Raw genomic sequence first — 18488 nt, 5'->3', positions numbered from 1 at the left:
CCAGAACGTTTTACAGGTGAGTTCTACCTAACAGTCAATGAACAGGTATCTCCAAGTTTACACAAAATCTAGAGAATAGAGAAAGCACTCCATAACTGATTTCATGAGACTACTCTAATGCTAATAATACCAAAATCTAACAAAGATTATATACAAGCAAGAAAAACTACAGGCCAGTCTCACTCATGAACATGAATGCAAAAATCCTAAACAAAACAATAGCAAATCAAATCCAGGAATACGGAATAAAAGATATCATAACCAAGCTGTGTTTCTTCCAGGAATGTGTTATTCACCACTGAAAAATATATTCCTCTCAATCATCTCAAGGCAAAAAAAATGCATTTGATCAAACTCCATAAACACTCAGTTAAAACTTTTATCAAACTAGGAATAGAAGGGAAAGTTCTTAACCTAATAAGTAGAACTCCAAGGTGTAAAGGACTTCCGGGAGCTGAGTCCCATGAAGGTAGACCCTTTTGTCTGCCCACTTCTTTGCTGCTTGGAATGGGGACTACATGGCTGATGTTCTACCACCTACCCTGGTCTATGAGGTGATGTGGATCAACTGGAATTCTCCTACACTCCTGACAGGAGGATAAATCGGTACCACACCATTTACGAACGGCTACACGCGTGATAAAACTATACAGAAAAGCTTAGGGTGCTTAACACAAAGTTCAAGAGAGTGTTTCTTTCTGGCTGGTAGAGAGGAGGACTTAACTGAGGATGCCCACCCCTAATGGTGAAGTTCCATTTCTTACTCTAAATGAGAGGCCCACATGGGCTCATTTCATTTCTCTGGAAACTATACCTATCAGCTATATATACTCTTCTCTGTGCATTAGATATCACGTAATAAATTTCACGTGACTGAAAAAATATCCAAGAAGCTATTTTAAATTATCTTCTTGCTCATCTCCCTGTTTAGAAAAAAGATGCTCTTGTAGGCAAAAGTGGTTTTTTAACTGTCATGAAACAGTGCTATTAGCATCTGGTGCTTTAAGGGCTGCTCTTTAAAAAACAGTTGCTATTAAAGATATTCATGTGTACTCTACCCTATATAATGCAATCAACTTGGTTTCCAAACCCTGAAGAGCAGAAGATGTTAAGGCTCTGCACGGAATATAAAAGAGGCTCTGCTCACTTGCACCGACAACCACTTTTTTATGCACCAACTGACATGCACCCTGCATCTGCTAACGAAATCCTTCAGATGTTTCAGTGACAGCAACATTAAAAGGCAAATATATTTACATAGATGCTAAGTGCTAAATAAACACGGAGAGATGCAAACTATCATTTAATCACGGCACATCAGATTTCCATCTTAAATTGCCGCGTGACGTCTCAAACAGGAACTTCTTAGCTTAAGGCAACTGCGGGACTAAACTGGAGACTCTAGATAGGCACCTGAATTGGCTTTAGGCAAACTGATGGACTCGGTTTCCAAAAACTAATAATAACCCCCCCCCCCCCCGATTTTTCTTTTTCCAATTTCCGGAGCACCGTTGGCAGGTTTTTTTAATGAGCACTCATTCGGGAATATCGCTGGCAAGGCAGGTATCAAATCCCGGAAGATAAAGCCCCCCAAATCAACAGCCACATGAGCCAGCAACAGATTCAAGAAGCCCCTCAAATCTCCTTCAAACGCGTTATCCTCCACGCCTCCTCATCTCCCCTCCAGAGTCCTGAGGTGTGGAAAGCAATAGGGAAAAAGATTCCTGGGGAGTTAAGAAGAAAGAGTCCGTAAATCATATGCACAAAACTCAGTCAGCTAGGACCTTGCCATTGAGTTATCTAACCTCCTCATTCTGCGGTTAGGTAAATCATGTCTCAGGAAGAAACGCACCTGCTCAGAATCTAACAGCCATTTAAATTCGTCTCCTCTCCTAGCCCAGTGGTCCTTCCCTCACCCCCTCCCAAATGCTTCAATTCGTTGCTAACAGTGAGGTGAGAAAACCCGCACCTCCACAGTGTGGCCAGAATGTCGGGGCTAAAAAGGGTCATAGAGGTAATGGGGTCAGGCCCCTCCTTTCACAGGTGGGGAAACTGACGAAGGAAAGTAACGCAGCTGGGGCGGTAAATCAGCGACCCTCTGCCACCGAGCAGCAGGAGCTTCACAAAGGCGATGAAAATCACTGGCGACCCCACTTCTCGTTTCCAGAAGGGCGGGGGTCAAAAAGAGACCCGCTCCCTAGGTTTCATTCAGCAAGAACCCCGCGCTTCCCAAGCAGAAGTGGAAGAGGGGAGGCGGGGAAATGCTAACAGCTGGTGGCGCAGCACCGAGAGTGCCACGGGGGAACAGGTACCCACTCCCGCCTCTCTCTTCCGCAACAGAAAGGCTGGGGCGACTCCCGCGAGAAGAGGTACCTGAAGCTCGCGCCGCAGTCCCCCGCCGCACCAGCACAGGAGCCCGCCACCCTGCTTCCGGGGTTAAGTCGCGGCGGGGAAGACCGATACTTCAGAAGGGAGCCTCAGCCCCGCCCCATCCAAGCCCCGCCTCCACGTACGCTTCACGGAAGACTCAGGTAACTTCCGGGACGCCGCGCGTCACTAAGCAGCCTATTCCCCACTTCCGGACGGGTCCTTGCCTTTTTCTTCGCTTTCGGGGTACTGCGCGATTGCCATCGAGATTTCCGTGCGTTTGATTGGTGGAGCGAGAGTGCTGGCCTCCGCCGATTGGTTTCGGAGGAATCCGCCCCGTAGACGTCCGTGGGGCGCACAGTCTCAGTTGTCCGCTAGTTTCCTGCCGGCTGCTGGCATTGCGTCGCAATCATGGTGGACGTGATGGAGTCGCCGAAGGCGCGCATCAACGCCAGCATGCTAGCTCAGTTCATAGACCAGCCCGTTTGCTTCGTAGGGAGGCTGGAGAAGGTGCGCACACTCACCACCCTGGGCTTCTTGGGGGAGGGGCCCGTGACAGTCAGGGTGGCGGCCTCAGGGTATGTAACGGAGGGTGAAGGAGGAGGGACAGCCTTATAGCATCACTGCGCTCCCCATTGCTTTATTTCTCACAAGGGAACTTTTTGCACACTTTTTAACCATTGCAGCCCAATTTTGGCGCTTCTTTTAGGACGCGGAATCGCGACGTTTTCGAACGCGCTCCTTTCTAAATTCTAGCGTCCCACCCTCGTTTGTATTTAAAGGAAATTATAGACATAACTCCATCTACTTCCTGGTTTTTTAGTTACCCAGATTTGACAACTAGTCCAGTTTTCTTGTTAACTTCTTTTATGCAGTTTCCTCTTTTCTCAGACTTCGTTTTCTCGTTGAAGTCTCTCTTCTATAAAACATTCTTTGACTGTACTTCACGGATCCAATACCAGTCTGTTACGTTACCCCATTATTAGAGTGCAGCCCTTCATCCTGCTGGTGAGAAGCAGGCCCAAAGTGTCGGGACCAGGGAACCTAGAAAACTTTTGTATAAAGGCTTACTAGTTTATTTCAGTCACATATCTTCTTGAAATCGGTGTATTCGGACTTCACAGATAGGGAAATTGGTTAGGAGTAGTGTATGGTTCAAGGCCTCAGTAAGTAGCAAAGCTGTCATACAAACCAGATCTGACTGCACTCTGCCGCTTACAGGACTAGAACCTAGGTTTTCTGACAACCAGTTCTCTCTTTACTTCCTCATGCCTAATTTTTAAAAACATATCATCTGTTTTAGATAATATGGACTCTTTAATTGTTCTTAGCATAGGGTTGCCAGATTTAGCAAATAAAAATACAGGACACATTTGTATGGAAAATGTTTGTTGTTTATCTGAAATACAGATTTAACTGAGCATCGTTTGATCAGGTATGTATGGTAACACGATAATGTGAACCAGTTAAACTGTTCAAAAACAATTGCTTTGTGTGCATCGATTAAGTAAGTTTGGGTCAATCTGCTCATCTTTTGTCAAACTTTTAATATTTTTATTTTTCAGATTCATCCCACTGGGAAAATGTTTATTCTTTCAGATGGAGAAGGAAAAAATGGAACTATTGAGTTGATGGAGCCTGTATGTTTAAGTATTAATCCTATGTATATTATCATTAATTCTTCATCTTGTTTTGGTTTGTTGCTCATGTTTCTGATTCTTGGAGTGGATGTATGAAGGACCAGCTTATCAAACTTCCCTCTCTAAAATCAAATATTTGTCCTCTTCTTACATTATATTTCCCTTTACATTTCTAACCAATGATTTTTTTGGCTCTGTTATTTTTTTAATACACCCCTTAAATGCTGGGTGACAATTCTCATTCCTTATGAAAATTACATAAGAAAAATCTTCCGTTTAAATCACTTTTTCCTCCCTCAAGAGTTTTACATTTTTAAAATTCGGTTTTCTACTTTTGTTTACATTTATTTTCAGTTGTCACTTATTTGTTTTTACATTTTATGTTTATTTTACTTAAAAATATTTTCTTGGTCTTTTATGAAGACAGATCTGTATGCTGTTTGGTTATTGGATGCAGAACACACTGTACAAATGTAGTTAATAGAAAGTTCCTTTCAATGGGTCCTTTTAAACAAATTACTCCTTGTGGAAATGCTGGACATTCTCAGTATCTTTAAGTGATTTTGTCTTCAACTTAAACATTTAACTGTATCTTTGGACCCGAAGCCACTGCTAAAGGTAACAGGACTAGTGACATGCTAACAGTAATAAGTACTCAAACGTTTTTTAACAAGTTATAATTCCATTCTTGCATTGATAAATTTTAAAATGATTTTGCTACATGAAATGAAAGATAAGATTAGTAAACTGTAGAACAATTTTCCAAGTTAATTATCAACTGAAAATGTGATAACACCAAGTTGACATTTTGTTCTTTGTGTTAGCTTGATGAAGAAATCTCTGGAATCGTGGAAGTAGTTGGAAGAGTAACGGCCAAGGCAACCATTATGTGTGCATCTTATGTGCAGTTTAAAGAAGATAACCATCCTTTTGGTAAATAAAACGTTCTGTAATTCATGGAATTAGGTGGAAAACAATTTTATTTTTAACTTGCTATATCTTGGTCTTGAGTTTCAGTCCTGCTACGTTTTCAATTTCTATAGAATTTTCTGATCCAAAAGGAAAATGGTAGGACATTTTGGCCTGCTTCTAAACAGTGCTTGTGTATGTAGGAAACTCAACAAAGATTAATTAATTAATATTTGTGGAAAGAAAAATTTTTTAAATGGGGTAAACAAAAATAATGTTAATAGTTTTGTTTGATTTTAATATATAGATTAAAGGCATCAAATAATGCATAGCACCTAAAACACAACCAGGCAAGAACTGTGCCTGTACAATGGATGTCAAAATGGGTGGTCTCCTATACTCCATGTCTTTTATTTTTTGGAGCCATAGTTAAATAAATATGATGATCTATATCTCAGTTTTAGGAAATGGATTGTGAAAACAAGTTGACCTCTAAAAGGGAGAGAAAAGAGAAATAGGTATAACTCCTTAGATAGTAATTGATGTTACAGCTTTCCACTGTAGATTAAATGTTTGCTGAACTGTTTCTTTCAGATCTTGGACTTTACAACGAAGCTGTGAAAATTACCCATGAGTTCCCTCAGTTTTTTCCTTTGGGGGTTTTGCAGTATGCTTGAACTTGATGAATTTTTTATGATTGCCAATGAGCTACATTGAAGATTATTAAAGGAGGCCCCTGCTATTTAAAGGAGAGACTCCTGTGATTTTTAATACTGCTATTTGTTCTCTTTTTAATTTCATTTACCTAACGTTATTAGATAGTCCAGTATGGCATTTTCAACAGAACTGGTTTATTGACAGTTCTCACCTAAGTCCTCATAAAGAATCATTTCTCTGGCATATGGTCACATTGGATGCAAGAAGAAAGCAGCTGGCTGAGTTTAGTTTTCTGTTTCATTAATAAAAGTTTAAATGATACATATCGTTGGTCATATCATTCTTATTCTTCTAGTCATCTATTCAGGCACAAACTTGGAATTTCATAGCTGTAAGGTCAGGACTTAGACTTACCAAATGAAACCCTGGGCCAATTGTGTTAAGAATTTACTTGCTACCTCATGAATTACACCATGTTAATTACTTCCTTGACACTCTGAAAAAATGATTTTATTAAAACAGCAAATAGAATCCAACATCTTATGTAATTTGTGAGTACCTACATTAGTCAGTGCTCTCTAGAGAATCAGAACCAATAGGATATATATGGATATATATATATATATAAAAAAATTGTTATGCAGATTGGCTTACATGGTTATAGAGGCTGAGAAGTCCCAGGATCTGCCATCTGCAAACTGGAGAACCATGAAAGCTGGTGGTATAATACAGTGCGAGTACGAAGGCCTGAAAATAAGGGAAGATGATGGTGTAACTCGCAGTCTGAAGACCTGAGAACTGGAAGGACACTGGTGTAAGTCCCAGAGTCTGAAGGCCCGAGAACCTGGAGCTCCAGTGTCTGCAGGCAGGAGAAGATGGACATTCCAGCTCAAGGAGAGAGCAAATTTGCCCTTCCTCTGCCATTTTGTTCTATTTGGACTCTCAACCAATTGAATGATGCCCACGTACTTTGGCAAGGGCCATCTTTACTCAGCCTACTGATTCAGATGCTAATCTGTTCCAGAAACACGCTCACAGATACACCCAGAATAATGTTTTACCAGCTATCTGGGTATCCCTTAGCTCAGTCATACTGACACATAAAAGTAACCATCATAGCATCTCTTTCTCAGGATTTTAAAACTGAGCATTCACTAGGCCAAAAAAGGGATACCTGATCATTAAAACAGTTGGTGGGATCATTTAATTTTTTTTTTAATTCTTTTCAACTGTCATTATCCTTAATATGAATTCCTACTGACTTGTACTTCATACCACCAAGTACCATTGGGAGTGAGCAGGCACGGGTGTCACAAGGGTAGGACAGTAATACAGAGTAACTGGTGTCCTATGTGGCCACAAGTTTTATGGCCTGACCCATTTTCTTCAGTGAGGAAATAAACTAATTCTAAATCCATTTAGGTTGTAAATTATACCAGAAATATTTATTTTAAATTGGTACCATCTTCAATTTCAACTTTCATCGCAAAATATTCTACAAATTACTTAAGCAACAGAGCTACTCATGGTAAAGCATTTTATTACAGGAAGTAAAGACAATCGTAATTGAAATTTAGGTGTAGGAGGGACATCAGCTAATCTCAATAACACAGTGTTATCTCCAGTGCTAGAGAAGGGGTCAGTCCTCAATTTTGTTAACCTCGGAAAACTCAGTGCTATTAAATGTTAAAGGTGTCCTGTTTGAAACCTTCCCTTGAACTACTATGTTCAGTAAAGTGGACTAAATGACTAGGGTACCTTGCTTTCTGACAAGTGAATCCTTTACAGTAATGATTTATGGTGCCATTTCTCTAGCCCCAGCCTCACCTCTGAGCTGTTCAACATCTGCACTTGCATGTCCCACCAGCGCTTTAGCTTGAATGAGTGTAGTTTGAATAGATGCAGCCCCCCTGCCTTGTGTTCCCTGACTTTTTAGTAATAATTTTTAAAAGATATTTCACATATATAATTCACCTATTTCAAGTGTACAATTCTGTGGCTTTTAGTACACAGAGTTGTACACCCATCACCACAATCAATGTTAGAACATTTTCATCACCCCAAAAAGAACTGTACCATTTACCTGTCATGGCCCAGTCCCTACACCACCACTACCCGCTCCCTGGCCCTAAGAAGCAACTAATCTACTTTCTGTCTATAGAGTTACCTGTTCTGGATATTTCATATAAATGGAATCACATATGGCCATTTGTGACTGACTGATTTAGCATAATGTTTTCAAGGTTCATCTGTGTTATAGCATATATCAGTGCTTCATCCCTTTTTATGGCCAAAAGTATTCCACTGTACGGATATACCACATTTTGTTTATCCATTCATCAGTTGCTTTACATTTGGGTGGTTTCCACCATTTAGGTATAATGAACTATGAACATTCATGTGTAAGTTTTTGTGTGTACATATTTTTTCTTTCTCTTGGGTATATACCTAGGAGAGGAACTGCTGTATCAAATGGTAAATATGTTTAACTTTTGAGGAACTACCAGACGGTATTCCAGAGTGGCTATACCATTTTACATTCCCAGCAGCAGTGTTTGAGGATTCTAATGTCTCCACATCCTCAACACTTATTATCTGACTTTTTTATTATAGCTATACTAATGGGTGTGAAGTGATTTTGATTTGTTTCTTTTAAAGTTACCATAAGCCACTCTGTTGGCCAGAAAAGCTTGAATTGGCCACAAGTTTCACTTTTTCACCTTTTCACTGCCACTGCCACTACAAGTTCAGACAATTGTCATCTCTCACTTGAGCTATTCCAACAGCCCTAAATATATTACTGGACTTACTGCTTCCAGCCTCTTCCGATCACCCGGCCAATAGAGTTGCGTTAAACATCGATTGTACTACAATCGATACTACAAAGTTTAAAAACCAGAGAAGTGTGAATAGGGGAAAACTTCCCGGAAAGCTTACAGTGGAGAAACCTGGCCAATATGACCTTAATGAAGTGAACAAGGCTAACACCACCAATGATGACATGTGGATAAATCGTGTGCCCTCTGATGGGATAAGAAAGGCGCTTCACCTTTGTGCTATTTTTTCATACATGCATAATGCCAATCTAAGCATGAGAAAATATCAGACATACCCAAATTGAAGGGCATTCTACAAACTGATCAGTACCCCTCAAAACTGTCAAGGTAATGAGGAAAGACAGAATCTCACAGAGCACAGAAGACTAAGGAGACATGACAACTAAATGTGATGTGGGATCATGGACTGGCTCCTGGAACACAAACAGGACATTAATGGAAAACAGGTAAAATCTGAATAAAGTCTGGAGCTTAACTAACGTACCAACGTTGGTTTCTTAGTTTGGACAAATGTACCAGGATAATGTAAGGTAACATAAAAGGAGACAAACTGGGTGAGGGGAGGAACTCTATCTTTGCAACTTCCCTATAAATCTAAAATTACTCCAAAATAAAAAAAAGCATTGAAAACAAAATCAACACCCGCCAGAGGCTCCCCAGTGACTAGGTCAAGTCCACATTTCTAATTAGCAGTTCAGACCCTCTGCAATCTGACCATGTCTCACCTCAGTCCCAAATCCTACTCTCCCCTGGAAGCAACCCTCCAGCGCTGATCTACTGTTGCCACAACACACTAGACCCTTTAAGATCCGGATGCTGTTGAACTTGCTCTCTGCTCTGACTGGAATGTCTGTCTCTATGCCCAAAGGAAAACATTCTCTAAGCTTTCCCTAACTTGGGCAAGCAGAGTTAGTTGCTTTATGTTATATTCCTCTCATCACACTTAACTTGCTCATAGCTTTTTTGGGGATTAAAAAATATATATAGATTATATATTTGTATAACACTACAAAAATCAGAAAGTAAATTTCCTACTGTCTCCCCAAAGACACTGCTATGGATTGGTGGATTGCTTTCCAGAACTTTCTCTACATAAACTGTCTGTAGGACCTCAATATACTGCCCTGCAACATGCATTTTTTGTTTAATAAGTCTTGGCAATTAACATACTGAGCTATCTCATGCTTTTTTTTTTTTTTTTTTTTTTTGCGGTACATGGGCCTCTCACTGTTGTGGCCTCTCCCGTTGCGGAGCACACGCTCCGGGCGCGCAGGCTCAGCAGCCATGGCTCACGGGCCTAGCCGCTCCGCGGCATGTGGGATCTTCCCGGACCGGGGCACGAACCCGCATCCCCTGCATCGGCAGGCAGACTCTCAACCACTGCGCCGCCAGGGAAGCCCTATCTCATGCTTTTTAATGGCTGAAAAATATCCACTGTGCCAAGTGTTTCCTAATTTATTTAACCAGTCTTCTAATTAGTCTTCCCCACTAAGAAGAGGCCCTTATAGATGAAGAAACTGTAGCTTAAAAAGCTGTCTTATTTGTATTTCCCAATGCCTAACATAGTGTATGAATAAATTAGTTCATCCATCCTGGTTTGAGAAGCCACAAAGCTGAGAGAAGAGGTTATGAAGGCCTGAACCATAATTTGGTGAAGCGACAAAGAATAGGAGGCCAGGAGTTGAGAATATATTATAATGGATTCCATAGGATAATGGATTCCATAGGACTCAGTGATGATGCTAGGACTTACACAGGGTAAGAACCAAGGATGAGATCAACAGGTGAGAAAGCAATAATTTCACTTCAATACCAATTTAAGTAGTTAATAGGCCCTTGAGTAAAGATGTCCAGAAGATATTGGAAATGTAGGACCAGACAGAGATTTGAGAGACAACCTGCCTAATATTTAGAGTAGACTTTAAGATATCTACCACTTAGAAATCTCTAATGGTTTGAAACCCATTTTTCCTAAATTTGGGGCAAAATGCATTTGGCAACAAAACCTGATAAGAATTGTAGTGAGGCTACTTATAGTCTTTATTCTACTTCCAGTAAATACTCATATGCTTCACTGAAGAAATATTACCATGTTTGAGTAGAGGGTGCTGCCCCTCTGGGAAGGGTGTTTCATAACATATGGTAAATATACCCTCTGACTTTTCTAACATCAAAGAATTCTGAATTCTGAAGTACATACGGCTCCAAGAGTTTCAAGTTAGGGATTGTGTTCCTAAATCAGGGAACAGCATCCAGAGGAAGAAAACCACAGAACCTAGGGGGGAACTGTGCACTTATGGAACAGCAGTGGGAGAGTGACTGAGTCAGGAGAAGGACCCCAGTGGTGCCCAACACCCAGTAAGCACTCAATAAATATTCATTCACTGAAAGAATATCATGAAAGGCAAGGAAAGAGAGTTTCAAAGACCAATCAATGATGCTGAAAGCTCAAAGAACGGAAGATGACGACTGAGGATAAAACACTGGCATTACTAACATATGTATCACACATTTCTAAAAAGGACTAGGCTACAAAAATAAAAAGGGAAAACATATCGAAAAAGGAGATAACAACTACAAAAACACTCAAGAGGAAATAAACTTAGGCTTTAAATTTAACTCCAGGTGTGCCTGGGAAGCTAGGAAAAGGAAGGAATAATATAGGCCATAGAATTTTAATAACCTTAAATTTATCACGACAATCAAACTTTTCCCTAATATTAAATTCTAAAAGGAATATCACACAGAATCTAATGTGAGGGATGAGGAGCTACAAAGTGGTTGCCTTCAGTCATAATTTTACAGATGTTTTTCAAATGATTGTTTTTATTTTCATCTGATAAAGACAAAATTAAAACCAACTCTGAAAACATCTCTTCATGGGGTATCACTTTGAGTGATAAACTAGTATTACTAAATTTATAGCATTTTGAGGTTGTCTTTTAAGGTATTAACTTAATGTGCATTAAGACACTCAACAAATATTTTGTGTCAAGTCCTGGGCTAATTGCTAGAAATACATATAACAAAGTCCCTAACCTCTGAAATTTCAATCTATGGCAGTTTAGCATAATTGCCAAAGATGTCTCAACTCAAAACTATTTAATTTTAACTGGTCTAAGGTTTCAAAGAAATCCATCAGGATTAAGAACAACCAAATTCTGTAGGTTCTGTTTAGTGAAATTCCAATTTGGTTTCCTCCCTTACTTAATTCACTTGGAGTTCGATTCTGATCAGTTGCTGAAAGAAAACTAATAATCCTAGTACCACAGGTTATCATTCCTAAAAAGATGATGCTAAATCTAGAGTATTAATAAAGCATAGGTTTCAAGTTACTTCCTAATTGTGATATTGGTTTGAGGTAAGCCTCTTATGTTCTTTATGACCTCAGTTGACCTAGAGCATAGGGTTTTGTTTTGTTTTTTAACATCTTTATTGGAGTATAATTGCTTTACATTGCTGTGTTAGTTGCTGCTGTATAACAAAGTGAATCAGCTATACGTATACATATATCCCCATATCCCCTCCCTCTTGCGTCTCCCTCCCACCCTCCCTATCCCACCCCTCTAGGTGGTCACAAAGCACCAGCTGATCTCCCTGTGCTATGTGGCTGCTTCCCACTAGCTATCTGTTTTACATTTGGTAGTGTATATATGTAAATGCCACTCTCTCACGTCGTCTCAGCTTACCCTTCCCCCTCCCTGTGTCCTCAAGTCCACTCTGTACGTCTGGGTCTTTATTCCTTTCCTGTCCCTAGGTTCTTCAGAACCTTTTTTTTTTTTTTTGGTAGATTCCATATATATGTGTTAGCATATGATATTTGTTTCTCTCTTTCTGACTTACTTCACTCTATATGAAACTCTAGGTCCAACGACCTCACTACAAATAACTCAATTTCTTTCCTTTTTATGGCTGAGTAATATTCCATTGTATATATGTGCCACATCTTCTTTATCCATTCATCTGTCGATGGACACTTAGGTTGCTTCCATGTCCTGGCTATTGTAAATAGTGCTGCAATGAACATTGTGGTACATGACTCTTCGTGAATTATGGTTTTCTCAGGGTACAGGGCATAGGGTTTTAAGATGGCTAATTAAGACCAGAGGTGTAGGCTATGGACAATTTATAGGGTAATACACTCATCTTGGGGGCAAGGATTAAATTTGTCATTAGCATGCCATTGTTTCTTCTTTACATATTACAAAATGTCAGAGGCAGGACACTATGTTCTTTAGAATTTTGTTGTCTTTAAGATTTGGACTGAACTATAGTGCTTTCACATATGAAAAACATTTTTTTCAACCTGATTATTTCTGTAGGTGGGGAAGTAAAGAACAACAACCTCTGTGGACTCTACATAATGCAGTATTTAAGATGCAAAATTGAGAAAACTTAGAGCCAATTCTCAAAAAAACACTGAGCACTGTAAGTTGGAAGAAAGGAAAATATATAAGCTGTGTAACAGTTTTGGGCAATGCCATAGATGGCACTGTGACTTAATTAGCCCCCTTTTTCAAAAAAAGACTATTAAGTTTTCACAGAAGTTTGAAATATTACCAAGGAAAATCAGGCAACTATTTTGGCTGGTAAGAAGAATCTCTCATCATAAAATGTTATACTGAAGTAATAAAGTTTATTTAGTAATAATAGGTTTAAAAAATGGTTTCACTGAAAGATCTTGGTATCTTGTCACCCTGAATCTTGAGAGATAATCAGCAAGGAGAAATTCTTCTATTGAATAATAGCTAATTAAAAAGCTAGATAACTTAATATTATTTTTACCTTAGATATTCATTTTCGAAATGAATATTATTTAGGTCTTAACATTTATTTTCATTAATTCAACTTCACTTAATATACAATGATCATTTAAAGCCAAACTGCATTAAAAAAATTTAGCATAACTCTATAGAAAACCAGAAACAGTATCACATTTCACTTAAACATTTTAATATTTTTCTTTAGCTTTTGAGGAGCTTTAAGTGTTATGAAAACATTAGACCTGATGAGAAAATACATTTATTTACAGAGATTCATCTTTTCTTTTAAGTAATCAGGGTCCTAGTGAGTCAATTATTTTTTTCATATTGCTCAGAAATGTTATGCCTTAATTGGTCATGTATTTGACCTTTCATGAGAGGCGAACAGTGGACCAAGAGCTGCCTCATTTTGGAATCTCCTCAGAAATGACTAAATGTCTTCCAGATGAACATATTATGGATCAAGGGAGGAGCTAGAAATTAGAATCCACTGCCTCCAAAGCAGGGGAATTTGTAGACTTCTTTTACTTTTAGAACTCAGTGACCTAGAGGAATTAACCCACTGGGCAATTTCCTTCACTCTCAGCAGTATGATTAAGTCATGAAAACAACTCAGTATGAGATATGATATGTATATATTTCTACCCCACTTGTTTCCAAAAAAAAAAAAGAATTTAAGACAGCTGCAAAGCCTTCTATCCCTTCCCTGTTTTCTCATCATAAATTCATACAATGTGACTTTCCCAAATGTAAACTTGAGCTACCAGTGGAAGTAGAATGGGACACTCAATTGATTTACTATCATTTGTCACCAGAATATTAATCTGCTAAAACTGGCATTAATATCCTGCTTTAACCCTTCTTAAGGAAAACTTTAAAATGTCATTTCAAGATGAATAATATATGTTCTATGTTGCTTTTCTTCCTTATTTTATAACTTAAACCTATCTGAGGTACAAAATTAAGAACATATTTTAGGCAATTCAGGGAAAATACATTACCAGTACATATGAACTCAAAAACTATACCTAGAGAGATCTTCAAGATGGCAGAGGAGTAAGACGGGGATATCACCTTTCTCCCCACAAATACATCAGAAATACATCTATATGTGGAACAATTCATAAAGAACAACTACTGAACGCTGCTAGAAGACCTCAGACTTCCCCAAAGGCAAGAAACTCTCCACGTACCTGGGTAGGGCAAAAGAAAAAAGGAAAAACAGAGACAAAAGAATACAGACGGGACCTGCACCTCTGGGAGGGAGCTGCGAAGAAGGAAAAGTTTCCACACACTAGGAAGCACCTTCACTGGTGGAGACAGGGGGGTGGGCAGGGAGGAAGCTTCGGAGCCACGGAGGAGAGCACAGCAACAGGGGTGCAGAGGGCAAAGCGGAGAGATTCCCGCACTGAAGATCGCTGCCGACCAGCACTCACCAGCCCGAGAGGCTTGTATGCTCATCCACCGGGGCGGGCGGGGGCTGGGAGCTGGGGCTTGGGCTTCGGAGGTCAGATCCCAGGTAGAGGACTGGGGTTGGCTGCGTGAACACAGCCTGAAGAGGGCTAGTGTGCCACAGCTAGCCAGGAGGGAGTCCAGGAAAAGGTCTGGAACTGCCTAAGAGGCAAGAGACCATTGGTTGCGAGCACGCGAGGAGAGGGGATTAAGAGCACCGTGTAAATGAGCTCCAGAGACGGGCGCAAGCCACGGCTATCAGCGCTGACCCCAGAGATGGGCATGAGACGCTAAGGCTGCTGCTGCAGCCACCAAGAAGCCTGTGTGCAAGCACAGGTCACTAACCACACCTCCCCTCCCAGGAGCCTGTGCAGCCCGCCACTGCCAGGGTCCCGGGATCCAGGGACAACTTCCCCGGGAGAACACACGGCATGCCTCAGGCTGGTGCAACATCATGCTGGCCTCTGCGGCCGCAGGCTCGCCCCACACTCCGTACCCCTCCCTCCCCCGGCTTGAGACACAGCCCCCGAATCAGCTGCTCCTTTAACCCCATCCTGTCTGAGCGAACAACAGACGCCCTCAGGCAACCTACACCCAGAGGCGGGGCCAAAACCAAAGCTGAACCCCAGGAGCTGTGCGAACAAAGAAGAGAAAGGGAAATCTCTCCCAGAAGCCTCAGGAGCAGTGGATTAAATCTCCACAATCAACTTGATGAACCCTGCATCTGTGGAATACCTGAATAAACAACGAATCATCCCAAAATTGAGGCAGTGGACTTTGGGAGCAGCTGTAGACCTGGGGTTTGCTTTCTGCATCTAATTTGTTTCTGGTTTTAAGTTTATCTTAATTTAGTATTTAGAGTTTATTATCATTGGTAGATTTGTTTACTGATTTGGTTGCTCTCTTCCTCCTTTTTTTTTATACATATTTTTTTCCCTTTTTCTCTTTTTGTGACTGGGTATGTGTGTGCTTCTTTGTGTGATTTTGTCTGTATAGCTTTGCTTTTACCATTTGTCCTAGGGATCTGTCTGTCTGTTTTTTTGTTTGCATGTTTGTTTGTTTTTTAGTATAGTTTTTTGCACTTGTTACCATTGGTGGATTTGTTTTTTGGTTTGGTTGCTCTCTTCTTTCTTTCTTTTTAATTACATTTTATTTTTTTATTTTTAATAATTCCTTTTTTAAAAATTTTAATAACTTTATTTTATTTTATTCATTCTTTCCTTCTTTCTTTTTTTCTCCCTTTTCTTCTGAGCCGTGTGGACGACAGGGTCTTAGGGTCTTGGTGCTCCGGCCAGGTGTCAGGCCTGTGCCTCTGAGATGGGAGAGCCGAGTTCAGGACATTGGTCCACCAGAGACCTCCCAGCTCCACGTAATATCAAACAATGAAAGCTCTCCCAGAGATCTCTATCTCAATGCTAAGACCCACTCCACTCAAGGACCAGCAAGCTACAGTGCTGGACACCCTATGCAAATAATTAGCAAGACAGGAACACAACCCCACCCATTAGCAGAGAGGCTGCCTAAAATCAAAATAAGGTCACAGACACCCCAAAACAAATCACCGGACACGGTCTGGCGCACCAGAAAGACAAGATCCAGCCTCATCCACCAGAACACAGGCACCAGTCCCCTCCACCAGGAAGCCTACACAACCCACTGAACCAACCTTACCCACTGGGGGCAGACACCAAAAACAATGGGAACTACAAACCTGCACCCTGCAAAAAGGAGATCCTAAACACAGTAAGTTAAGCAAAATGAGAAGACAGAGAAACATACAGCAGATGAAGGAGAAAGGTAAAAACCCACCAGACCAAACAAATGAGGAGGAAATAGGCAGTCTACCTGAAAAAGAATTCAGAGTAATGATAGTAAAGATGATGCAAAATCTTGGAAATAGAATGGAGAAAATACAAGAAACGTTTAACAAGGACCTAGAAGAACTACAAACAAACAATGATGAACAACACAATAAATGTAATTCAAAATTCTCCAGAAGGAATCAATAGCAAAATAAATGAGGCAGAAGAACGGATAAGTGACCTGGAAGACAAAATAGTGGAAATAACTACTGCAGAGCAGAATAAAGAAAAGAGAATGAAAACAGTTGATGACAGTCACAGGGACCTCTGGGACAACATAAACACACCAACATTCGAATTATAGGGATCCCAGAAGAAAATGAGAAAAAGAAAGGGACTGAGAAAATATTTGAAGAGATTATAGTTGAAAACTTCCCTAATATGGGAAAGGAAATAGTCAATCAAGTCCAGGAAGTACAGAGAGTCCCATACAGGATAAATCCAAGGAGAAACATGCCAAGACACATATTAAACAAACTATCAAAAATTAAATACAAAGAAAACATATTAAAAACAGCAAGGGAAAAACAACAAATAACACACAAGGGAATCCCCATAAGGTTAACAGCTGATCTTTCAGCAGAAACTCTGCAAGCCAGAAGGGAGTGGCAGGACATATTTAAAGGGATGAAAGGGAAAAACCTACAACCAAGATTACTCTACCCAGCAAGGATCTCATTCAGATTCGACACGGAAATTAAAACCTTTACAGACAAGCAAAAGCTAACAGAATTCAGCACCACTAAACCAGCTTTACAACAAATGTTAAAGGAACTTCTCTAGGCAGGAAACACAAGTGAAGGAAAAGACCTACAATAAAAAACCCAAAACGATTAAGAAAATGGTAATAGGAACATACATATCGATAACAACCTTAAATGTAAATGGATTGAATGCTCAACCAAAAGACATAGACTAGATGAATAGATACAAAAACAAGACCTGTATATATGCTGTCTACAGGAGACCCACTTCAGTCCTAGGGACACATACAGAATGAAAGTGAGGGGATGGAAAAAGATAATCCATGCACATGGAAATCCAAAGAAAGCTGGAGTAGCAATTCTCATATCAGACAAAATAGACTTTAAAATAAAGACTATTACAAGAAACAAGAAGGACACTACATAATGATCAAGGGATCGATCCAAGAAGAAGATATAACAATTGTAAAAATTTAGGCACCCAACATAGGAGCACCTCAATACATAAGGCAAATACTAACAGCCATAAAGGGGAAATCGACAGTAGCATAATCATAGTAGGGGATTTCAATACCCCTTTTTTCACCAATGAACAGATCATCCAAAATGAAAATAAATAAGGAAACACAAGCTTTAAATGATACATTAAACAAGATGGACTTAATTGATATTTATAGGACATTCCATCCAAAAACAACAGAATACACTTTCTTCTCAAGTGCTCATGGAACGTTCTCCAGGATAGATCATATCTTGAGCCATAAATCAAGCCTTGGTAAATTTAAGAAAATTGAAATCGTATCAAGTATCTTTTCCGACCACAATGCCATGAGACTAGATATCAATTACAGGAAAAAAATCTGTAATAACTACAAACACATGGAGGCTAAACAATACACTACTTAATAACGAAGTGATCACTGAAGAAATCAAAGAGGAAATAAAAGAATACCTAGAGACAAATTACAATGAAAACACAATGATTCAAAACCTATGGGATGCAGCAAAAGCAGTTCTAAGAGGGAAGTTTATAGCAATACAATCCTACCTCAAGAAACAAGAAACATCTCAAATAAACAACCTAACCTTACACCTAAAACAATCAGAGAAAGAAGAACAAAAAAACCAAAAAAATTAGCAGAAGAAAAGAAATCATAAAGATCAGATCAGAAATGAATGAAAAAGAAATGAAGGAAACAATAGCAAAGATCAATAAAACTAAAAGCTGGTACTTTTAGTACCAGCTAAATTGATAAACCTACAGCCAGACGCATGAAGAAAAAAGGAGAAGATTCAA

At 39.8% G+C, this 18488-nt stretch overlaps 2 protein-coding genes across 2 annotated transcripts in view; one reads left to right on the top strand and one right to left on the bottom strand.

Annotated features, from left to right (window-relative positions):
- The window catches only part of UMAD1 (UBAP1-MVB12-associated (UMA) domain containing 1), a 246901-nt gene extending 244376 nt beyond the window's left edge, over positions 1-2525 (bottom strand). Inside the window, exon 1 of the mRNA XM_082662389.1 lies at positions 2374-2525. The gene's annotated coding sequence lies outside the window, so the exon portion shown is untranslated. The remainder of the gene's footprint in view (positions 1-2373) is intronic.
- A 67-nt stretch (positions 2526-2592) lies between these two features.
- RPA3 (replication protein A3) lies at positions 2593-5894 on the top strand. Its single transcript, XM_082662109.1, has 4 exons — positions 2593-2877; positions 3933-4007; positions 4832-4940; positions 5511-5894. Exons 1-4 carry the CDS (start codon positions 2779-2781, stop codon positions 5591-5593), a joined length of 366 nt encoding a protein of 121 aa, XP_082518235.1. The 5' UTR covers positions 2593-2778; the 3' UTR covers positions 5594-5894.
- Positions 5895-18488: the final 12594 nt, after the last annotated feature.

This window comes from Grampus griseus, assembly GCF_964374135.1.
Source record: "Grampus griseus genome assembly, chromosome: 9".
Lineage (NCBI taxonomy): Eukaryota > Metazoa > Chordata > Mammalia > Artiodactyla > Delphinidae > Grampus > Grampus griseus.
The sequence above is the reverse complement of the archived record's forward strand: the minus strand, read 5'-3'. Positions and strand labels throughout refer to the sequence as shown.

Coding starts and splice junctions, on each gene's coding strand:
- RPA3 (XM_082662109.1), top strand. CDS start 2,779: ATGGTGGACGTGATGGAGTCGCCGAAGGCGCGCATCAACGCCAGCATG. Junction 2,878..3,932: donor TCGTAGGGAGGCTGGAGAAG/GTGCGCACACTC, acceptor TTTATTTTTCAG/ATTCATCCCACTGGGAAAAT. Junction 4,941..5,510: donor AGAAGATAACCATCCTTTTG/GTAAATAAAACG, acceptor TGTTTCTTTCAG/ATCTTGGACTTTACAACGAA.